Here is a 24377-nt window from a genome sequence, read left to right on the forward strand (position 1 = left end):
GACTTGCCCCGTCGACTGGTCACACCGCTTGGCTCAACCTGGAATATGCGACCACCCAGCGAACGGTCACTCTTATTCGTTCACAAAACAATGCAATATTTCGCGGAGCAGTGAATTAATCCGGAAATAATCGCCCGTGCCCAGAGCTTTGGAGGCCAAGTACCAGGGAGCTAGTCCCAGAGTTGGTCCGAGTCCCAGTGTACCCGAATCGTAGCCACCCGCGATCCTTGCAAACGTGAAGTGTCGAAGCATTGAAATCCTATTGATTTTGGGGCCTGCAATTGTGCATTAAATATTAAACAAAAACGAGGGCTGGTCGCGTGGCAGCCAGTGGCAAATTGTTGCTCCTGCGGCACAGGACACCTGGACACAGGATGCGGCCAAGCCAGCGACGGACAACAGCGAGGCTTGTGTAGGACGGGCAGAGCAACTGCTGGAGGAGAACTGGACTGGGAGTAGTGGAAAACCCGAAAGCCCACTGAATATTGCGCCTGTTTTTTTTGTTTTGTTGGTTTTTTTGTTTTGGGGCGTGTGTGTGCCAAAGCGTAGCAAACAACCACAACAATGGCCAACAGCAGCCGAAGTCGGGCCATTTTGAGCGTTAATCTCGATGCGGTCATGGCCAACGATCCGCTGAGGGAGCTCTTCGAGGCCTGCAAAACGGGCGAGATCGCCAAGGTGAAGAAGCTAATAACGCCGCAGACCGTGAACGCCAGGGATACGGCGGGACGCAAGTCCACGCCATTGCATTTCGCAGCGGGTAAGTTGTGATTTGCTGTGATGCCATTCTATTCTCTATTCTCCCCCAAAAAATCCCTTCCAAGGACGGGCTAAAAACGGCAGGGTATCCCCACCCTCCGAAAGGTTGAAGGACTCACCCAGCCACCCCGACCCACCCCGCTGCAGTGCGGATTTGGCCTTGAGCTAGTTGCGCCTGGGTGTGACGGGCGTCATTGTCGTCGCTCTCGGTCGGACACTCGCCTGCTCCAATGGCGTCGAGAGTTGACCTAGTTTCCATGTCGCTTCTGCTTCTGCTTTTGGCTTCTGCCTTTGCTTCCACCACATTCTACCATTCTACGTTCTATGTGTTCTATATGTTCGGCTTGTTTCCGGAAGAGCCCCCTCACAAAAGGGGGTAACCCCTGCGCCACCCCCTTCCCCGCTGCATGTGTGTGCGTGCTGCATTTAAGCATTTTCTATTTTCAAAAAATAAAACAATTCATACAGCTGCGGTCGAGATAATAGCACTAAGAGCCAACGTAATTAGCCATCTCAATGAGAGCTTTCACTGTCTCAGCACTGGAAATTGAATGTTTAACATACGAGTACAACCAATGGAAAACCATGCATCTGATTAGCTTTGCTTATTCATCCGTAGAATCCGAATGATAAAGGTTTGCAACATATGGTCTGATTATATGGCTAACCTGTTTCACAGGTTTCACTTAAATGATTGGCCTTTAAATAGATTGGGCAAACAAAATAACTGAAATAACATATTTTATTAAAATTTTTCAACTATGAGTGATCAGATGATTAAGTAGACGAATTCCTGCACGCTTTTTAACTATTATTTCGACTGCTATTGTAAGTGTCTGTTTTCGAGGCGGGTGACAGTGATAGTGGGCGGTGGGCGGGGCATGGGTGTTGGGTGGTGGGGCGACTTGTTGTGGCTGCTGCGTTGTATGCGCCATCCTGCTGACGTCTTTGGCTCAATATTTTCGCGTCTTTTGTTGTGACTTTGGCCTAGTTAGCTTTTTATGCATTGCGATTTATTTAGTCAGTCGGCAGCATCAAATCAAAAGTGGAAAGAAACGTCTTTCCCCTCTCCCCAGCCCCCTCAAAAGAGCAACAAAAAAAACGCTAAGCTTTTCTAACCGTTTCACTCGACGCCCCTTGCATATCAATTTCGCCTTTTGGCCATTTGTGACTTCTTTTCAAGTTGAGCACTTTTTATTATCTGGCTGCCTATGATTCACTCGCTGGGTCTTTCTTTCTATAAACTGGTTTCCCATTATTATGTTCGTCTGTCTGTCTGTCTGTCTGTCTGTCTGTCTGTCTGTTGTCTTTTTGTCACGTTCTGTGCACAAAAAGTGAGATCTTCGAGGGGTCTGTTATTGTTTAAGTTATATTTTATTGTGGCTGCTTTTCACCTCGTTGAATGTATGACATTTTTGGTACTCGAATTTTTTACAATACCTGTTGCGGTGGAAGCCAAATCGAAGCTCACGTTTCTTCCTTCCTCTACCCGCAATCGTGACACATAGTAAAACGCAATCGCTTTATTTCGCCCCTTTTCGACTATCAGATTTTCTGACACTGGCCCGTTATCATGGCGGTTTTATGTTTGTGTATATAGTCGATAAACCCGGGAGACCTTCCCCTCCATATCTTGGCCATATTCGAGATACTTAAAACGTAGGTACTTTTATCGCTGACCAAAAAGTTAAGCAAATTAACCTTCGGGCCAGTAGTTGCAAATCAAGTTGGTATTGCACATAGTATACCTCTGGTTTTATTCACATATTATTCACAGTCCCAAGGATCACACTGCCATGTGCCGTGCAATTGCCGCTTGGCGGCTCCAAGTGCAACAGTTGGAATTAAGTTTTCCATTCTATTAATTTTTAATGCAAAACTTTCGTAATTGTTTGCCCACAGAAAAGTGAACGGCACCAAACCGTTTCGCAAACCACTTTTTGGTGGGTGGCTCAGGCTTTGTTTGCACATATTTGTAATTCGATCCGGTTCTCTTTGCAGTTCATTTTAAACGTAGCAATAAGTACGACCATAAACATTTATGTTGATCATCTCCAGTGTGACTAATTCTTTGCCCATTTAAGATGACTCAGATTTCTGGCATAGACAATGCAAGAGTTGCCAAACGTATGTTTATAAATCGGCTCGGATGGATCACACAAATAATCCCTGTTGTCATACTTTTATATTGATTATAATGCGATTTATTGATTATTTATCTTTTGATTGTGGTGTTCACTTTTAACTGATACTTGAGCATACGCCAATGGAAACTTATTTTAGATTTTCTTGGGTAACAGTTCCTCAAATGCGGAAACCACATCTTCCTCGCCCCTTCCACTTACCGTATGCCATGGGCAAGGTTGAAATCCCCGAAGGCTAGACCTTCCCGTTCATTTGTAGGGCTTTCCAATCGACCAAAACATGCAAACCCCAGTGGCATTCCTCTAATAATCTATTCGTTCTTATTTTACCAGGTTATGGACGCCGGGAAGTCGTTGAATTCCTGCTGAACAGCGGCGCCTCCATTCAGGCGTGTGACGAGGGTGGGCTGCATCCGCTGCACAACTGTTGCTCCTTTGGCCACGCCGAGGTGGTTCGATTGTTGCTGAAGGCGGGCGCCAGTCCAAACACCACCGACAATTGGAACTACACGCCACTGCATGAGGCGGCCAGCAAGGGCAAAGTGGATGTGTGCCTGGCACTGTTGCAGCATGGCGCAAACCACACGATCCGGAATTCGGAGCAGAAGACACCACTGGAGCTGGCGGACGAGGCGACGCGTCCCGTGTTGACCGGCGAATATCGCAAGGACGAGCTGCTCGAAGCCGCTCGCTCGGGAGCCGAGGATCGCCTGCTGGCCCTGCTCACGCCACTCAATGTCAACTGTCATGCCAGCGATGGACGGCGGTCGACGCCACTACATCTGGCAGCCGGCTACAATCGGATCGGCATTGTGGAAATCCTGCTGGCCAACGGAGCGGATGTCCATGCTAAGGACAAGGGCGGTCTGGTGCCTCTGCACAATGCCTGCTCCTACGGACACTTCGATGTGACCAAGCTGCTCATCCAGGCGGGCGCCAATGTCAATGCCAACGATCTATGGGCCTTTACGCCGCTCCACGAGGCCGCCTCCAAAAGTCGCGTCGAGGTCTGCAGCCTGCTGCTCAGTCGCGGAGCGGATCCCACTCTTCTAAACTGCCACAGCAAGTCGGCCATCGATGCGGCGCCCACCAGGGAGCTGAGAGAGCGGATTGCCTGTGAGTAGTCATTGGAACGGAAGCTATATGCATAAAATGCATCACTAATCTAACATGATTCATTTTATTTTGCAGTTGAATACAAGGGCCACTGCCTTCTGGATGCCTGTCGAAAGTGTGATGTGTCCCGTGCCAAGAAGCTGGTGTGCGCAGAGATAGTGAACTTTGTGCATCCATATACAGGTGACACTCCGCTCCACCTGGCCGTTGTCTGTCCGGATGGGAAGCGCAAACAGTTGATGGAACTGCTGACCAGAAAGGGATCACTGCTGAACGAGAAAAACAAGGCTTTCCTCACGCCTCTGCACCTGGCTGCCGAGCTGCTTCACTACGATGCCATGGAGGTGCTGCTGAAGCAGGGCGCCAAGGTTAATGCATTGGACAGTCTTGGACAAACGCCTCTTCATCGGTGTGCCCGTGATGAGCAAGCAGTTCGTCTGCTGCTCTCATACGCCGCGGATACGAATATCGTTTCCCTTGAGGGACTGACGGCCGCGCAGTTGGCATCGGACAGCGTGCTGAAGCTGCTCAAGAATCCTCCGGACAGTGAGACACATTTACTGGAGGCGGCCAAGGCAGGAGATCTGGATACAGTGCGCCGAATAGTGCTCAACAATCCGATTTCGGTCAATTGCCGGGACTTGGACGGACGACATTCCACACCTTTGCACTTTGCTGCTGGGTTCAATAGAGTGCCAGTGGTTCAGTTTCTCTTGGAGCACGGCGCCGAGGTTTATGCAGCTGACAAGGGCGGTCTGGTGCCCCTGCACAATGCCTGCTCTTACGGGCACTACGAAGTAACCGAACTGCTGGTCAAGCACGGAGCCAATGTAAATGTGTCGGATCTGTGGAAGTTTACTCCACTTCATGAAGCTGCCGCCAAGGGAAAGTACGATATTTGCAAGCTGCTCTTGAAACATGGCGCTGATCCAATGAAGAAGAATCGGGATGGTGCAACGCCAGCTGATTTGGTTAAGGAATCCGATCACGATGTTGCGGAACTCTTGAGAGGACCATCAGCTCTGCTGGATGCAGCAAAGAAAGGGAACTTGGCACGGGTACAGCGATTGGTTACTCCGGAATCCATCAATTGCCGGGATGCGCAGGGCAGGAATTCCACACCACTTCATCTGGCGGCTGGGTATAACAACTTTGAGTGTGCCGAGTACCTCCTGGAGAACGGAGCGGATGTTAATGCACAGGACAAGGGGGGACTAATACCCCTGCACAATGCCAGCAGCTATGGGCATTTGGATATTGCGGCCCTGCTGATCAAGCACAAGACGGTTGTCAATGCCACAGACAAATGGGGATTCACGCCGCTCCACGAGGCGGCACAGAAGGGACGCACTCAATTGTGCTCGCTCTTGTTGGCTCACGGAGCCGATGCCTACATGAAAAACCAGGAGGGCCAGACGCCCATTGAGTTGGCCACGGCAGATGATGTTAAGTGCTTGCTCCAGGACGCGATGGCCACCTCGTTGAGTCAGCAGGCGTTGAGTGCTTCCACGCAATCGCTGACAAGCAGTTCCCCGGCACCAGATGCAGCTGCTGCTGTGGCTCCGGGCACGTCTTCGTCGTCCTCATCCGCAATCCTATCGCCCACCACAGAAACGGTGTTGCTGCCCACTGGTGCCTCCATGATTCTGAGTGTTCCTGTACCACTTCCACTGTCCAGTAGCACGCGCATCAGTCCCGCCCAAGGAGCAGAGGCCAATGGGGCTGAGGGCTCCTCCACGGATGATCTACTGCCGGATGCGGATACCATAACAAATGTCTCCGGATTCCTGGGCAGCCAGCAGCTGCATCATCTAATCGAACTGTTCGAGCGTGAACAAATCACCCTGGACATTCTAGCCGAGATGGGCCACGACGATCTCAAGCAGGTGGGCGTCTCCGCCTACGGCTTCCGCCACAAGATACTCAAGGGGATCTCCCAGTTGAGGTCCACCACAGGTGAATATATGAAACACTTACATATAATTAACTTATATTAAGAACCATTTCAATTCACCCCAAGGCATTGGTAACAACGTGAATCTATGCACTTTATTGGTGGACCTGCTGCCGGACGATAAGGAGTTTGTGGCCGTCGAGGAGGAGATGCAGGCCACAATACGTGAACATCGCGATAATGGACAGGCTGGAGGTTACTTCACTCGATATAACATCATTCGGGTAGGTCCTTACCATTGTGGATGAATGAACTCCTATTTAAAATATTCGTTTGTTATGAAAAACAGGTGCAAAAGGTACAGAATCGAAAGCTGTGGGAGCGGTATGCTCATCGGCGGCAGGAGATCGCCGAGGAGAACTTCCTGCAGTCCAACGAGCGTATGCTCTTCCACGGTAGTCCCTTCATCAACGCAATCGTGCAGCGCGGATTCGATGAGCGCCACGCCTACATTGGCGGCATGTTTGGGGCTGGCATTTATTTCGCCGAGCACAGCTCGAAAAGCAACCAGTATGTGTACGGAATTGGCGGCGGCATTGGGTGTCCCTCGCACAAGGATAAGTCCTGCTACGTGTGTCCTAGGTAAAGAAATTGTAATCATTTTGACAAGATCTTCCGAGTTACACAGCTCTTTCCTTTCTTTTAACATTTGCAGACAATTGCTGCTGTGCCGAGTGGCACTAGGCAAATCCTTCTTGCAGTACAGCGCAATGAAGATGGCCCATGCACCGCCGGGCCACCACTCGGTGGTGGGCAGACCCTCGGCAGGTGGCTTGCATTTCGCCGAGTACGTTGTCTATCGGGGCGAACAGGTAATTACCCACAATCTCTGAGTGTTCAATAATGCTTTAAATATGTTCTGGCTTTGTAGTCTTATCCGGAGTACTTGATAACCTACCAAATCGTGAAGCCCGATGACAGCAGTAGTGGAACGGAGGATACGAGATGATGGATGCCCTCTGTCGGGTCCACGCCCACAACCACGTCGCCAGCGCTGCACCAACCGCAACCGCAACAACAACAGCCGCAGCCGCAGCAGCAGCAGCAGCCGCAACCACAACAACAGCAGAAGCCACCCCTGCCGTTGCCACCGCCACAACAGCAGACCTCAGCTCCAGTTGCCAAGAGGCGGCCCAAACATGCCAAACCATCGCTGCAGTTGCAGTATCAGTCCTATCAGCCCCAGCACCACCACCCGGTTGTCGCATCCACAGCTGCTGTTACCACAACTCAACCTTCGCCCGCTGGCGTGTTTGCGCACAGCAATAATAACAACAATACGAGCAGCGGAAATGTGAATAATAACAACAATGACATGTCGCCGGTGTCGAACAGCAATAGCTACTCCTCGGTGGACACCAACCAGACGCTGCTCAACTCGCTGGCCAACCAGCAGCGCAACCATCGACAGCAACAGAATCATCAACAGCAGCAGCAGCAGCAACAGCAACAGCAGCAGCAGGCGAATCGCAGCCAAAAGTATAGTCAATTTATGATCATCACACCCGCCGTTTCCATAGATCGCGACTTCGAGTACGAGTCGCATTTGGACTTTGAGGATTTCGCCAATGCGGCCCACAACAATGGAAATCTGTTTCGGCTTGGATTGCGGCGTAGTGATAGCAGCAGCGACGACAGCGGCCACAGCAGCGATAGCAGCAGTTTCCGCTCGAATTACAATCCCTACTTGCACCACAGTCGCCAGCATTTGCTGTCCAAAGGTGGTGGCAATAGTGGTGGCGGTGCCAGCCGTCACTTTTACGCCTTCACCTCCTCGTGGCGCTGGTGCAGTCTTCTGTGCGCCGCCATGCGCTGCTTTGGGGCCGGTGGAGCCGGCCATGGGAATGCTCCGTACAGCAGTTCGCTGCAACATCATCGACTCAGACGCTGTTCGTCGTACAATGCGGAGAATGCCTACGAGCACTTTGCGGCCCCCTTCAAGGCGCGCAAGACGCGCGACCACATGAACAACATCACCTACGAGTTGTGACGGTGGTACGACATGCTGGTGGTTATTGATCTCTATGTCTCCGTTGGCCTCCCGTCTATTTTATTACAATTACTAGCTATAGATGTCGTGTCCTGTGTGTCTCTCTCTCTCTCGTTGTTTATTATATTACTCTATAATATATCACGTAAGGGCGAGCTAGTGAGATTGGTTCGGATCGAATTGGGATTGGATTGGATTGGGTTAATCAAAAGTGAAGCACAGTTTTTGAGTGATTTTAATTCGAAATACGGAAAATGCGATTAAACGAGGTTAAAAGTTCTTTGCCGATGAATGCATTACATTACATTACATTACGCTCGCGCGTTTATTTAAGTGTTTAAGCTTAGTTAATTTAAACAATAATTAAAACTCCAATTAAATTTAAATATACAAATACATATACATCAATCGAAAAATCGTTTCTCTTGCAAATGTTCTTATTACGCGGTAAGTAATTCTTATTTGGGATCGCACGACCTTGTTTCCCTATCACTGGAATTTAAATGTTTTGAATATGTCTTATTATTTTAAATAATTTGTACAATTGGTTCACTAAAAGATAAGGACGCCCCAGCATTTTCTAAAGGCAATCAGTGCAGAGCAAGGGTCAAAAACTATATGCGATGTTCTATTTATAATCCGGCCATATGGAAAAAGACTCCCAGTCATGGTAAAGATGTATAAATATGTAAACATCTGTTTATTAATTTTGAAATTAGCAATCTGCTTGACATTGAACTTTTAGTTTAACAATTTCTGACTCTACAGCTTGTTTGAGATTAATTTTGCTTTTATGATACCCGAGAATTTGCAATCAAAAACGTGTATCGTTCTCCCTTTATAATATTCCTTTTTATTCATTTGCTAGTTTATTTAATTATCTCTTAATGATTTAAATGCCATTTAATAGCCATCTTTCTATTTCATTTAGCAACGCTACTTTGACGAGATTACTAGGTTATTAACTTTGACCGTAATAGATAGTAATGAAAGCTCCTTGCTAACGATTATTACGCTTGTACTTAACTTACTGTCATTTCTGTGTTCCTTTTTAGAATGCCAGCATATTTAATTATCTTAAGCTCTGTTTATTTAACTTCGTAACGCTACTCTGCCCAAATTACTGGGTTATTAACTGGGTTATTACTTGAACCCAATAGATGGTAACGAAAGCTCCTTCGTAACGACTATTGCGTGCGTAGCAGTTAGCTTTTGACCGCCAGCAGCTGTGCTTGCAATTTGCAACTGTCAAGTCGACCGACACGTTAAGCTGCGCCTAAAAATTTAAAATGCAACCGCAACGGAAGAATAATGATGATGAATGCTAAAATGCTAAAGTACGCAAATATCTCTCTTTCTCCCCGAATTCCCCCTTTCCCCCTGCAGAAAACGCACGCAGGCACATTTCACTGTCAAAAATGCGGCTATAAACCATTTTGGAGCCGCCAGGAGCTGCAGTCGCAAGCATTTATTTTTATTTTTATTCTCATTTCGGTTGCCACTTATGTTGGCCCGCATTTGGCCATTTCTCAAGTCTTTCGGCCCGCTCGAGTGCGTCTCTTTTTCGGGCCTTAGTTTTTTGGCGTTTCCTTCTTTATTTTTTTTTTTTTTGGCAACATATGCAAGTAATTTGATTAAATTATATAATTACAGGGCCAGACATTCGAGATGGCGAGATGAGAAGACGGTAAGTCGGTCCTGACTTTGACGAACAGCAGCACGCAAAACGCCGCACCGCCGCACCACCGCACCACATTATGGCCATGGTGGTTAGCATTAAGTTAAAGTTAGGCTTAATGGCAAGCACCGAACAAAATGGGCGTCATTTTGGAGCTGATAAGATGAACATTGAAATATGTAGATTATTTTGAAAATTAGTTGAAAGATCAGTATCCCACACAAAGCCTACTAAAATAAAAAATAATAAACAAGTGATAGTAATCATTATCGAAGATCATGCTATTGATTATATTTAAAAAATGACAAACTTTAAAATACAATTTAGAGTACAGCTATGGACTTGTACGTTTCGATTCGTTGCACCAATTATTTTGCACTGTGTAGATCGCTGACTGCGACACTCACTGCAGGCCGGGACTAGTGCAATTTGTATTTCGAAAAGGCAACAAATAAGCACTGGGCACGGCCTACATCAGGTGACGTTTTAATGTACCACTGCACTCTCGTCTCGGATGCACTCCAGTCCACTCCACTCCACTCCCCACACTACTCACCTTCGCGCTCCGTGGGTCTTGGCCATCTTGGCCATATCAATAAGCCAAGTCAGCCAGCTCCAGCTGGGAAGTGAGGAGCCAGGAATGTCCGAGTGCCACATAAACACTGTAATTACACACACACGCACACACACACACTCACTCCCAAATGCGAGGAGCTGTAATTTAATTAAGAAATATAGACGCATTATTAACAAAAAAAAAAAAGGAGTAAACAAGGGGGCAACGCACATAGAAATGGCCTAGAGGCCCCACCCAGTTTGGTCAAATGGAGATGTGCCTACTCAGACGTCATTTGGCATTCGGCTGTGCCGCCATTCCGACTGCAGGTTTCAGTTTTCCAGTTTCAGGCACACATTCTGGCTAAATCCCGGGAATGATGGTGCGTTGGACGTCGCACGACATCGATCAGCATCCCAAATGGAAACACCTCCAGTGATTCTGGGTGGCCTTCAAGACAGGCGAAAATTTAGGCGGTAGATATCTTATTAGCATGGTCAGCTATCCATTGCATTCTTCATGGCCGCCAGTTCAACTGGCTGAAAGAGTTCTTCCCCCGAGGAACTATTTCCTTGGGATAGTAATCAAAGCTTAGCTTGAGTTGCAGCTCCAAGGGGCTTAAGGTGGAAGCTTTCGGAAGCTTTTGGGTTGCTTCTGGCATACATAAAGTAATAAAACTTAAGGACCTTTTTGTTTGCTTTAAGTTTGCCAAGGGAAAAATAAATATGTATATCATCATATGCGTTATTCTCCAGTCATAAAGAGGGCAGATTACTATTGTGCAAGACAATAAAATCATACTAGGCCCTTCTAGAGGTCGCAGATGAGCAAGGGGGACGTGGACTTAAGGACGTTCACATCCGTGGCAACGTCATAAGTGCGTCTCATCCCATAGGTATGTACATATATTTGCATTTCAGTTGACGCCTTAATGAAACCATGAAGTGAATTATTGTTTAAAATATGTATGGTCCTTTATGTAGGATTTATAGGATTCTATACCATTACAGATGTGCATCTTACAGATAGAGTATTATGCTTCTGCCGAATCTGAAAATTAATCAATTTTGGATTAGTCGACCCATTCCCCTGCCTTTAAAACAAAGCAAATGTGTATTTTTCCATTATGTTAATAAATAAAATGCTTGGATCTTCCACCCCTGTTACTGCGAGGCTAGAAGACTTAAAAGAGTATATAATTAAATCATAAATGGAGTAATCGAATTTGTCATTAATGCGGCTATTATGCTCTATGCATAGATGTAGACACGCGTGCCAATATCCCTACCCGTAATTTAAAAGTGCAACTTAAATCTACTCGTCCTCCTCCTGCGACTCGCTGCTATGATCTACCGGATCGACCTGATCCGTCTTTCGTTTGCTGCCGGTGTCCTCGTTTCGAAGTGAGGATTGGACCAGTTCGCGGGTGAACTTCTGCACCAGACGCAAGGCAGTGGGCGCTGGCATATCGCACAGGGAGTGGCACATGAACTCCCCGAATCCCCGGAATTTGGCGTACGCCGCTGGCAAGGGGGCTAGATGTGGTGCTGGATAGAATCCTGATATCGACAGATCGTCTTCGACTCGACGCTTCGACGGATGCTCGTCCAACGGGTGTGCTCCACGCTTATTGCTCTTCATGGGATTAACAATTGGACTACTGATAATGTACTCCGGCTGAGTTTGATTTCGTCTTTGATAGCTTTCCGCAAAGTGATTGTAGCCCTTGCCATTGGGCGTTTCTCCATTCGCAGACCGCTGGGTCTTGTTGGCTTCGTCCGAGTTATTCAGCGGAATCCTAAAAAGAGATTAGGTCTTGTCATTAGGAAATGGTGCTAAGCAATAATGGGTTATGAACTCACCCCAGCACTGTGGTCACTGGAAGCGCCTGCTCGCAATCGAAGATCTCGCTGTCGTCCTCCAGTTCGTCCTTAATGCTGGTAAGATGCCCGTTGCTGTCGCTCTGGCAATCGTCCACCTCGTAGGTCTCCTCATCATCCTCCCTAACACTCATGTTCTTAAAGCTGCGCCTGGGCCGTATGTGATCCCCCAGAAACTGGAGGCTTTCGAATAGAGGCCATTGTGAAGTCTGTGTGGAAACGCCATTCTCGAAGCGTCGCTTCTCGATGTTATAGCGATTCCTCAACGTGGTCATGCGTTCCCTTATACTGGTGGCTAAGAATTAAGATGGGAATATACCTAGAATTATTTCCCGCTATATGAAATTAAATTAATCCCCTTGCTCACCATCGTAGCCCAGTTTGTGGGCTATCTGTTCCCATATATGGGCCACATACAGCTTGTCCTTGAACCGCTTGTTGGTCCTATCGTAGAGCACTGGGTGCGATCGGTATTCCCGGATCAGGCCCATATCGAACTCGCCCGTTTGGGCGTATGTAGCTCGAGGCCGACCACGCCCCTTTGGCAACTGCGGTGGATACAAGTGCGTCATTGGCTCCATTCCTCCTCCAGCACTGCATGTATTATTTGGAGCAGAGAGAAGGTTTATATTATCCATTTAAATCGTTTTTTGTGATTTGTTAAAATTTTGTTTTTTCTTTTTTTTTTTAAGTTTAATGCTGCATAATTCGACACGATCGAGTTATTCCAGGCAAACTGACTTAAAATCCCTAAAAAAAAATATATATATTTATATACATATATTCATTTTTTAACCGCTTTTTCTAAATGATATTTGATGCTGCACAAAGGTCTAAAAAAAAGTTAATCGATCCAGCGAAAGAAAAGAACAGAGGAAAGAAGGCACAGTATAGGGATATACACACACATTTACTTAGTTACCGGTTTTTCAACAAAAGGGAGCATAAACAATTAAAAATCAACGTCTGACAGAGAAAAAGAAGTCTATAAAACGAAGCATTGGCGGTTGAGATGCACTGGATTTTCGTAAGACTGCTTGATCTTTTTATGCTGCATAATCACTTCGATAAATCGATGGTCCGTTAAGGATACGCACATCCATTTTCCCGTTTTTCAATCCACAATAAATGAGATGTCTACAAAGCAGATGGAAGCAGCATAATAGCTTAGCAACATAGTAATTTGGACTTCGATCAGGTGTTACTATTCACAAAATCAAGGCTAGAGTGTAATTGAATTTAACGATAACCGACCGATAAATCGATGCTTGCCATCCCTAATCTGCATCCGCTTTCATGACATGTACATGCATTTTACACAGCCGCAGCCGTTTAGATGTATATATACGCGTGCGTAGGTGTGTATGTAAAACAAAACTGCATCTTCAGTACGCTCTGTCTCTCTCTAGCGCTCATCTGTGGTGCTAAGCGAACGACGCGCACTGTCGGCGTCGACGCCAGCAGCGCAATAAAAACAAAGCCAGCGAATACCGTAAAAATATCAAACTACCCAAAAAAAAAAAAGTACAGGAACGCGCTCACAACTGCTTGATATTAATTTTAAGCGACGCCAGCTGCGCTGCTCCGCTCTGCTCACACAGATAAACATAAAGAGTCGCCTTTATAAACTTTAAATAAACAATTGCAGACTACCACTAATTTACGCTGTGCGAACGGAATAAATAAATAACAAATCAAACAAAAAAAAAAGAGAAATAATAAAACTAAAATAAAAAGTAAGCAGGCATTAGCGAGTAATTGAGAAACGGGTATTATTTTTGGCTGCCTGGCAATATCGAATTAACAAATATCTTTAATTTATTTTTATAGATTTACTCACCTCGGAAAATACAATTTAGATTCGCCTCAGGTTGGTTTTAGTGTGTATTTTTATTTTTATACCTATTAAAACGCGCGCTCTTTGCTCCGCGTTGCGCTTGGGCTTGCCTCTGCTTTCTAGTAGCTGGCTATTATGGCTAACTGTAGCTGTGGCTGTTACTTTAAAAAATCAATATAGACGTAAATAAATTAATTAAGATTGCCTGCGCAACACACGACGCTCCGCCAGTGCGATGTTCGCCGCTCTCTTTCGCTCGCGATGCTCTGTCTTTTTGCCTGCACGCACAACTAGTCGCTGTGAGAATATTTTTTAAACTGAAACTGAAAAAATTTTTTATTTTTATATTTTACGAATTACGGACGAGGCAAGCCGCAAGAGAGCGGCACTCACACAGAGACAAGCACTCACACAGACACACAGTCAAACGAACACGCGCGCACCCGCCCTCTCGCTCACACAGGCGCCGAGCCCCATGTAGTAGAGATGCGAGCATGAGGCGATTTCTTTCTCGCGTGACCGCCGACTTTGAAGATGTACTCAAACAAGTTAGTATCACTCGTATTTCTGCTACGTTGTGGTTGTGTTATTGAAGTTAACAGTAAGAAGTTATTATTTTCATTCATTTTAAACTGCATTGCACTATTGCGACACTTTTTACTCGTAGCACAGACCAATCAATTGCACATCTCTAGCAGACAGCCAACCAGGTGGCAGCGCTGTCAACTCAAATACATGTGGCAACCACGAGTCGGACATTTTCATAACGGAAGAATGGTTGAAAAGTACCAGAATAGCGCGCGCGATTGGGATATTTTTTAATATCGAATTTAACAATGAAGTGTAGGAATACATATATGAGCACTGATTTTAAGTGATTGAATACATATAAGAACATAGAACAAACAGGAAGCAAACTCACCTGGATATATATACTATTATATAAATAAAATTTCATACATGTTCTGGTATTGCAAATTTGAGATCTGAAACAACAGAAAATATTTCATAAGTAAATATTCAAGGTATGGCTTTAGTAATAATATATACATATATAAAATTCATTTCAGTTGTTTATTACAAACCGCCCATAGGCCGGGACAAGTGCAATGTTTATTCGAAATGCAAAACGTTGACACCTTCCCGTCCTACGGGAAATTCATATTCATATTCGGCCGAAAACAAGATCACGAATATTGAGTTTCAGCAAGTACAGGAACATCTTGATAAAGATTCAAAAATAATACCATCAACAGGTAGGCAGGTAGGCAAACAATAGGACCACTGATCAAAGCCCAAAAATCTCGAATTTCAAAAGCAGAGTACAAAAAAAAGCAGCAGTTCATATTAAATTTCCGCCCCTACTTGAGTGTCCTTTGTGCGGGTCTGTGAAATGCCCAACAATAGTCCTGGTTCGGCTCCTCGAGGAGTGGGAGTCTCGGATCGCATAGGATCGGGAGCAGGTAAAACTAAACCCTGGACAAAATCAAGCGTTAAATGCCTTTTACTTACGCCTCACATCATTTCGCAAGAGGAAGCTTGTATGTATATGAAAGTATGTGTATGAAAGTATGCTGCGGGGTCCATTAACAGTTGGCTAACATCAACAAAATTTGAAATCTAAAGCGTGACAAATTCGTAGAAACCAGAACCACTCGGAGGCGGGCAAAAAAAAATTAACAAATCTGCTGAGCGGAAGAATTGCCAGGGCAGCAAAAAGAAGTCTACCAAACCACACCCGAGCTACCCCTTTTTCCGGGCTTTTCCAGAGATTCTTTAAGACTCCAACTGTTTCGGAGCCTCAGCGTATTTCGCTTATCTGCCCCAAATGAAAATGAAGCATATAATAATACTCATAATATCTCTTGGGTGGGGGAGAGTGTAGAAGCAGAGCTTTGCTCGGTATTTGTTTATTTGATCGCTGCTGGCGGCGCTTTTCGTGGCCCAAGACGGTTTTAATGTTGTTCCCTGCGACACTAAAATGAACTCCGCACTGAACAAGCGCTGCAATAAATTCATATTTATTTATTTTCGTTAGGCAAATACGCCCCCAACGGCACGAAGACTGTCTTCAGTCCTCGGGCGCTTCTCCCCTCGCCTTCTCCATTCAGCAAACGAAAGGAAAGGCCCAAAAGAGACCCCAAGTCCGAGTCTTGGAGATCGGAAAGCGGAAACGCAAATAGTAGACGCACGATAAAAAAAAAAGCCGAGGCAGAAGAATGAGCAGAAAACAGAAAAAGTACGGCACATAAATTTGAAATAACTAATAATTCATTGAAAAAGCTGCCAGGGAATGGGGCAGGCATTGGGGTAAAAACTGGAGTGACTCGGTGGTGGGGATCAAATAATAATATTTGCTCAAGCCAACAGCTGACAAGTCAGCAATAACACACACTTCTCTCGATATCGCGATTGAAAATCCCGCGAGAATTGAAGGAGCGCGAGTTTAGAAAGAGGAGGCCTTTCGGTTGTTGGGCGATGGAAATATATATTGGGGGCTGGGAAGAGACACACATAATAGCCCGTTTACAATTCAACTGGTCTGGCAAGAGGTAGATTAATTGCAGAGGTTTTCCAATACATCCTATTTTGAATTTCTATAATTTGTTTTAAACTACTATTGCGTAAGTTTCCAGTTTTATCATTACTTGTGTTATCTTCTCCTTTTCTAACATTTGTTTGAAATGCCCATTTGTCTTTCTTATGGGGTTCCTCTCTGCACGTCTGTGCTCATTAAGGGCATTCAGAGTTCGGTTAGCTGGCCTTTCTCCTGCACATTTATGATGGCTATTTCTCCGCCTCTGCGAAAGACTTGCCAGCCTTTTCGTTGCCCGTTGGTCTGTTCTAGTTCGAGTACAATCGTTTTTAATGACTCGAGAGAAGGAGCCGCAGTGCCAATCCAAACCAAACCAAACTTAGGAAGGCATCGAAGCCTTCGATGGCGGCCAGGGATAAGTGAACGGGAATGGTCATGGATGGCCATGACTTCCAGCCAAAAACCGTTTGCATCTCCCATTGTTGATGTACTTGCTGCTTCTTCGAGAGAAAGAGCTACAGTGGATGCAACTAGAATTGATCAAACGCCTAAAGGATAAGAAGTGTTTGCAATTACAATTATTTTATGAGCCTTCTAAATCTCTATAGATTCGCGATAGAATGTGCAATGATTTACAATGATAAAATATACAACTAACCCATCTGTATGTTATTAACAAGAACCTTATTATTTTACAGTCCACAGTTTAACAGTTGAGTTGAGAGGAAATGAAGAGAAAAAAAACCTATAATTTTAATTTCTGCTGATGAGTTGAGAAAATGATCGTAAAGTCAGCTTAAAGATAATAACTATAAATTTTATTACAGGCAAATATTTGTCTTCTTTTTTCCTATAATATTATGCAAAAAATTAGAAATGACTAATGAGCAAGAAAAGTGCCTTCCATAGAGTTTCCACTGTAGATCGAGCGAGGGCCGCGAATAAAAATAACTGTATTAAATGGGCCCAGGACCAGTGAGAAAGGTCTGCCGCCTGAGAAGCGAACCTCCGCTCTTGGCTGTTACAATTTCTAGGCTCCGGCCGAGGCTCTCGGGTCGCCAGACTTGGCCATCGGTTTGGCCATGGTCGAAGGAACCTGTTTTGGGTCCAGCAGCAGCAGATCGCGCAAAAGGCGTTCCAGAGATGCGGACTGGGCCGTGCCTGGCTGTCTCATCTGTTGTCTATTTGGCAGGCTCCAACTTCTACCAATTGCTGGGGGCCTGTTCGCAAGTGCAACATGTTGCCAGCAACATTTGTTGCCTCGACAAACACTCACAGATTTGATTTGCTCTTGCTTCCAATTCTTCTGCATTTGCCAAGCTATTTTTTGGTTGGTTTGTTTTTGCAGCAGCCGCCACAGCAGCCGCCGCAGTAACAGCAACGTAATCGAAATGCAATTAAGATGCGGCTTCAGAGTGCTGCAGAATTTTTGACTCGCACTCACCAAAGGAGCGAGAACGTGGCTGCAATTTATATTCCCGGACAGATTTTTAGAAAGTAGCAGAGGAGTTACACCCGAGTCCAGACCAATGCCAAGACCAAGACCAACCCATAGTGCCATTCGAAAGGCGTTGACGTGGAGAGGTGAGCCCGATCCCGAAATGCGGCTTAGAACGATCTCGGTGGATTGTAGACTCACTCTGTTGGTATTCGTATGTGGCATAATTAAAGGGTTACGCCACAGCCACGCCAATCTTCATTCGATATGTGGCGATCTGTTCGCGTCCCCTGCTTTCTTCTCTGCTTTGCAAAGCACTGATCTGCTGTAGAATTCAGTTCTGTAGAATTGTGTGGCTGATATGCATAACGGTGGTTTAATATGAGTTGGCGCACTAAGAGCGACTGCGCCACAAGTGGGCATGTCTCCGGTGATCCAACCCCTTTTTTTTCTATTTCATCCTTGCACTGGGAAAAAGTCTCATTTAACTTGCAGGGAAAAGAATCGAAAAGAATTTGATTCGGAAGTAGCGCATAGTATGATAAATTAAAGTGAAAAAATTGTAATTATAGAGGCTGACTTAAGAATTAAAAAAATGAAATGCTAATAAAAGAACGGAGCTAGCAAACGTTAGATTCGGTTTCCTATGAACAGAAAACTTGTTTTTTTCGAAATCTTGAACAAATTAATTTCCTGAAACTACCCTGAATAATTTATTAAATTTCCCGCAATGTAAGAGGCTTCTCTTGTAAGTCGAAGAAGCACATGCATTTCGTTGATATCGTTATGGCATAATATGGGCCACTCTCCCTGGACGTGTGCAGTCATCAGTCCAAATGGTCGGCCATCAGCGCATCGTTTATTGGGGTTCGCTCCGCGAGTTCTCCAATTGATTGCCCACATCTGTGCCGGCTAAGGATGGAGCTCTGAAGGAATCTTCGCCAGACGCACGAGGAGGACCAGAAATTATTGTTCATTGGGAGAACGTGGTCTCGAGTGGTAGTCTCTGTTTAATGGCATCAAACTTTAAGAGCAGCCAGTGTCTTAAGGCAAATAACCACACTCAGCTGGAAGTTTGACTTGATTCCATTATGCCGGGATTGCAAAATAAAAACGATCTCATTTAATTTGTTACTGGACAGGTGCAGATTTGCCAACAAATTCTAATAGCCAACTTATCTTTATCTTTTTGCTGCTTGGTGCGATATACTGCTTCTCTAAAATGAGGGTTTACATTCGCAGCTTATGGATTCTGGCTTTTTCTTGGAACTATGATATCTCAATTTTTAGTTTCATTCATATCAAGAATATGAATTCTTTAAAAAATTGTTCAGTTATACATTAAATACATTAAATTTTACACTTATAATACAATTTCCACTGGGGAATTGTCCTTTGCGAATTGGGAATTGACCGGAACATGGCAATTTGCAATTCCGTATTCAACTTTTAGTATATACATACATTCAATTAACTCAACCTTTTGCGATATCCAAGTAAAAGCTCTAAAAAACTGTCTGCACTTTACGCTATACAGCTGAAGGCTAGAATCGTGTCATAAAATCATAGACTTTTTACAGGACACATTGTGCGTAATCTTTTCATGGCATCTCCCCACAAAGTTTCTCATTATTTCGCAAATGTGTAACCAAATGTTATTATCCGCTAATTGCCAAATAGTTTGGCGTATCTCGTTAGCAATGGCAGGCAGATTGCCGACTGAAGACTAGAGACTGAAGACTTGGCCTGGACGAGGCTCTACAGCTACAACGGCTCAATTACTTCGCGTCTTCAGTGGCTCACAATCTGGGCGCTGAAGAATCGGGCTTGTTGCCAAGGAGGAGTCTTCGGTCTAATAGCTAATGATCGGCGGTAAATATGCGCCATCTTAATCCCCCCGTCGTACCCTGATCATCAGCATCTTTAAAGTGAACGAAATCCCGAAGACCGATTGGGGCCAAGTTCTCACACAAATTAAAATTGCTGTTCTCTTTTATTTTCGGGCTGATTCTACGCAAATGTGTAGGGTATGGGTTGTGGCATGGGATGTTCCGAGTGGCATCTCTTCGAGAAGAATTTAAGCCTCGAATTTCGCGGAGGGGAGACCGAGCTAAGCAAAATTTTCAACTTGTGCTTCATAGTTATATGGGGCACTGCCTATACATACATACATACATACACATATGTACATTTGTATGTTGCTCCGTGTTAGGTATTCGATAGCGCCAATTTGATATGGCGGCCAGGAGCACAAATTAAGTTTCCCAGAAACGAAGAATACTACCTGAACAGCGTAGAATCCCCATTCCATTCTTCTGGAAGTGGCAATGGCAATGGCAGTGGAGTGTTATCTTCCTTGGCTGCGAGTTTTATGTCTGCTCAGATCGTAAAGCAGTTAGCGACGCTATAAGGAAGAGAATCTCTCAAAAAGAAAGTTGGCAACAACGCAAATAAACTATGTAAAGTGGCTTCTTCCATGGAGAAAGAAGCCAAAGCGAATAAGATGTTGCGGCAGGAACTTCATTTTGCTCAGCAGTGTTTTTTAATGTCCCGAAGATAGTTAAAGGAAATTAATGAGTAGTAAAAGCGAAACGAACGGGCCAAGAGACGATCCACTCAAAGGCCACAAAAGCGAAATCAATATCCAATCATTAATCGTTAACTAATTCCATGAATTCTGCCCGACTTTGGGATCCCGGGGTCCAACTTTTTTTTTTTTGGTCAGGTCCGTCTGTTTTCGGTCTGCCTTTGCCCCATTTACCAAGTTCCAAAAACGCAACCAGACATGCCACACTAAAGACATATATTTATGCCCCGAAAGCAACTTTTGGCGTATTTAGAACAGCAACAACAACAAACAGCGGCGAAAAAAACGGAAATATCAAGATAAAAATATTTTTCGGGCGGCCCTTTGTGGCTGTTCGATGGGACAGTGGCTACACTGTAAAATATCACCCAATCATAATGGTCAAATAAGTTTTTTTAACAACCTAAAATAGTTTAGGAAAATTGTAAAAATATATATAAAGTTAAATAGAAGTTATGCACCTATCAAAGTGCTTTTAGTTAAGGTGTGCCATGTAAATGTTAGTCCTGGGGTGATTGTTTCCGGTGTATTGGTCCGCCTAAAACCAAGTATTTGCTGATTGCTGCTTTGTTGTTGTTATCGCCGTGGCGCGTCTCAAGTCTGGAGTCGTCTCTTTGGGCCCTCTTCAGGGATCTTCTGCTGGGATCTGGGATTTCCTCCCTCCACACACGCGTTTTGAATTCGATTTGCCGATTGCCGTTTGCTTCTTGGCGAGATTTCGATTTCGTCGGCAGCAACGCAACAGCGACAGCAACGAGCCTCGACCATGAAACAATTTTATATTTTTGTGCAGAAAAAACGAAGATCAATAAAATTTTACCGACAACTGTATTTCGTTCAGACATCGCAGTAGAGGGCCCTAAAATTAGTGACCAAATTGTCAAAGTTAGGGCCAATGAGAAGGGGTGTGTGTGTGTTGGGGGGTCACATTTTTGGTTACAGTAATCAGTCCAAAATCGAACGAAAAGAAATTGAAATAAAGCAGCTGGTAAATAATGTGAACTTCATTTTGTATGTGCCTTGCTTTTCATTTTCGTAGAATCCGAAAGTGCTACGAAAAAAGTGTTGAAATTTATTTGCGAAATGGGGAGTTCAGTTGCGTATAAGGGTTATGTTGACTCTATGGGAAACTATGCCATAAGGCAGATTGTGACCGATTATACGATAAATGCTTAAATGATTCAGAAAATTGTTTTTATTAATTGTATAGGGAAGAAGTGTTGCTTAAAAAATATAGCATTCTATAGCATTCTCCTAGATTTTCTATTATCTGCATTTGAGTTGAAAACGTCCAGAAGTTTTGCCTATCAACTGAGAACAGAAAACACACACAAAAAGAAAGTTGCCCCAAGGCCTGGTGCATAATTCTGTAGAAAAGCGAAGAACACGGAGGCTTTGAAGAAAGAGGAGGTGCGAAGAGCGGGCGCCGTGTGAGTTCCTGCAGAATCCGCTGCAGGAAAGGTGCTCCAGCAGCAACAACAACACGAACGACGATTCCCAGAAACGAGAGTGCGTGGGAGGTGGAGAAGGTGGAGCTGGAGAATTCTTCCAAAGGAGCAAGAAGAGCGAAGAAGAAGAATAGGGGCCGTCACTAATGAATTTGTATGCAGAGACCGCAATGATTTGGCACAAAAACAACAGCAACAGTAACGGAAATGCGAGGATTAAAAAAAAAAACGAAGGAAGCGAAGGAAAACGCGGATCCAACGAACAACATTTTGTGAAATTAGTGCAGACAGTCGAAAAACGCACCTTTTATGTTTTGTAGCCTCTCTTCACATTTTACGATTGCCAGTTGTTTCTTTTTCCATGATTTTTGATTTATGCAAAAGCAATAAAAATTATTATAATGAAGGCGCTGACATGGCTGATGGCCAGAGCAAAAAGTATGCACTGAGCGAAACTACTTATACAAATGGCATAAAAGTAATTCCTTTAAAAAGTATAAGGATTTAAAAAAAACGTTTGCATCTAATTTAAACTGTAATTATCCTAATTTTATAATTTACCATAACTGCATGGGAATAAAATGAATAAAGATTATCATATTTTATCTCTGAGTAGGCGAAGAACAGAGTTGGCGACACGTGATGATCGTGGGGATAAGGAGAAGAACTGGGAGCGATGACGATGCTGATGTTCCTTGTCCGTTACTTTAACTCTACTTGCTCTTTCTACCGCGCTGGGCCTCATGTTAAGAAACAAATAAAAGTACAACAAAAAAAGAGCGCGAAGAGAATGAGTCAGAATGTTTGTTTGACTTCTGCACAAAGAATGGCTTCTTATTTCTTTGTGCTGCTGCCCCCCCGCGAAATGCAAAGGCAAAAGCACATGTAAATAAATCAAAGGCGACAGGAAAACCGCCATTTTCCCCGCCTATATGCACAATCATTTGGGCGCAAAAAGCCTTTTTAGCAGAGCGCTTTAGTTTAACTTCCAACTATTAGCGATTTTGATGGTCAGCATAACTTCTTCACCTTTTTGCCGTAATTTTCTACGAGAGAGTCACTCCTCGCGACTGCGCCCAAAAACGGTTAAACATAAAAATAAAAGAAAACTAACGGCAGTTTTATAACGCTGCTCTTGGGAACTGGGAAGATTACCTTTTGGGAGGCTGCGCCAAAAATGAGCGGAAAATGCCCGCAAAAAGTGTGGGCGCAGGCGCAGAGAGATCACCGAAGATGAAACACAAGCAATCAAAAGAAATGCAACGGCCTCTTCGCGCTCCTCATCCTTCTTCTCCTTCCTCCTCTATTCTCCAACTTCACCCATTTCTTCCTGCACTTGCCGATGCACCGTTACGCGGAGTTGAGCCCGGGTTCAAGATCACCGCACCCAGCCAAATGTTTTTTCTGTTTTTTTTTCCTTGATTTTTTTCGGGCACATTCTCCGCCTTGTCTCTTTGCACTTTTACACAGATTCTTTGGGGGATATTTCGTCGGTTTATGATGTTTCTTTTCCTTTGGTTGGTTACATTTTTTTCTTTCTTTTTTGTTGGAGGGCACTTGGGGACTAACGGTTCTGTTCTGCAGTTAACAAATAAAAATAGCGCGCGCACTCAACTCACCGACAAACAAACACGAGCACACAGAAATGTTTAACACAACATCGTCGTGCCGGAGGCTCAAGGCTTTAACTTCCTCGATCTTCAGTAACTTGGTCACTATTTACTTTTATTTTTTTTTTGCTCAGTAGTAGTCAGAAGTTGGAACGGTTTTTGAGCCACAACCGTCGCCGCCGATGGATTGCGCGCAATTGAATTTCCTTTACAGCGGCGACTCAGCTCGTCGGCTCAACGAACGCAGCGACAAGGACAAGGCGACAGCGGCAAGGCGGCAGCGACAAGGCGACAGCGACAAGCAAAGCGATGAGAAGAAAAAGAGAAAATGTTCTCTTTTCGTTTAAGCATACAATTTGAAAAGAGAAAATTCTAAGCGTCTTCTTATTTTCTCTTTTGAATTGAATTCATGTTGATATTGGTGCGCTTGTCTTAATTTTGTTTTTATTGTTTGAACATAATAATAAAAATAATAATAATAATGGCACATAATTTAATATTATCCGAGTTGTAAAAAGATTTAATCTACAAAATTTGTATTTGTATTCTGACTTACAACCTTGTATAAAATTAAAATCACATTATTACCCACTTAGCTACCTTGTATTAATTATTTATGTTTGCCTGATGACTAATTCATTTTAAATTCAATATTAACCAAAGTGAAACAAGCCGCATCGCTTGATACACCCCAGAAAGAACTAAAGGTTTCCGGAACAAGGGTTCTGGAATGTCCTAGGACCGAGGGATGTTATGTCGTACAAGAAAGGGACTGTCTAAGTAAGGAGGCTGCCATTGCCTTGAAGAATCTCAAAAGCCTCACCTACTGGATATGATATTTCTA

The 24377-nt window shown here is 44.5% G+C and overlaps 2 protein-coding genes and 1 long non-coding RNA gene across 17 annotated transcripts; 2 read left to right on the plus strand and 1 right to left on the minus strand.

The window, feature by feature from the left end:
* The first annotated feature begins 29 nt into the window (after nucleotides 1-29).
* LOC6554664 (tankyrase) lies at nucleotides 30-9867 on the plus strand. Its single transcript, XM_026981115.1, is given in 8 exon segments — nucleotides 30-760; nucleotides 3237-4019; nucleotides 4095-5975; nucleotides 6040-6197; nucleotides 6263-6555; nucleotides 6629-6785; nucleotides 6845-8410; nucleotides 9617-9867. Coding segments are annotated over 7 exon segments (4587 nt in total). The 5' UTR covers nucleotides 30-564; the 3' UTR covers nucleotides 7964-8410; nucleotides 9617-9867.
* A 1442-nt stretch (nucleotides 9868-11309) lies between these two features.
* Nucleotides 11310-23796, minus strand: LOC6554667. Of its 14 annotated transcripts, none has more exons than XM_026976363.1 (6): nucleotides 23543-23796; nucleotides 14837-14900; nucleotides 13918-14075; nucleotides 12445-12671; nucleotides 12060-12372; nucleotides 11310-11995 (listed from the first exon to the last, which is right to left on the minus strand). In XM_026976363.1, exons 4-6 carry the CDS (start codon nucleotides 12656-12658, stop codon nucleotides 11512-11514), a joined length of 1011 nt encoding a protein of 336 aa, XP_026832164.1. In that variant the 5' UTR covers nucleotides 12659-12671; nucleotides 13918-14075; nucleotides 14837-14900; nucleotides 23543-23796; the 3' UTR covers nucleotides 11310-11511. The 14 variants fall into 14 exon arrangements, 13 of the variants coding, with proteins under 13 accessions (XP_026832164.1, XP_015008978.1, XP_001981771.1 ...); XM_015153492.2 differs by having other exon boundaries at nucleotides 13918-14237; nucleotides 23543-23792; XM_001981735.3 differs by lacking the exon at nucleotides 23543-23796 and adding an exon at nucleotides 23079-23097 and having other exon boundaries at nucleotides 13918-14237.
* LOC113563856 lies at nucleotides 14382-14820 on the plus strand. Of its 2 annotated transcripts, none has more exons than XR_003407633.1 (2): nucleotides 14382-14462; nucleotides 14582-14820. It is a non-coding gene; the product is annotated as an uncharacterized LOC113563856 (long non-coding RNA). The 2 variants fall into 2 exon arrangements; XR_003407631.1 differs by having other exon boundaries at nucleotides 14439-14515.
* Nucleotides 23797-24377: the final 581 nt, after the last annotated feature.

Source organism: Drosophila erecta, unplaced genomic scaffold, assembly GCF_003286155.1.
Source record: "Drosophila erecta strain 14021-0224.00,06,07 unplaced genomic scaffold, DereRS2 tig00000000-arrow-pilon, whole genome shotgun sequence".
Classification (NCBI taxonomy): Eukaryota; Metazoa; Arthropoda; class Insecta; order Diptera; family Drosophilidae; genus Drosophila; species Drosophila erecta.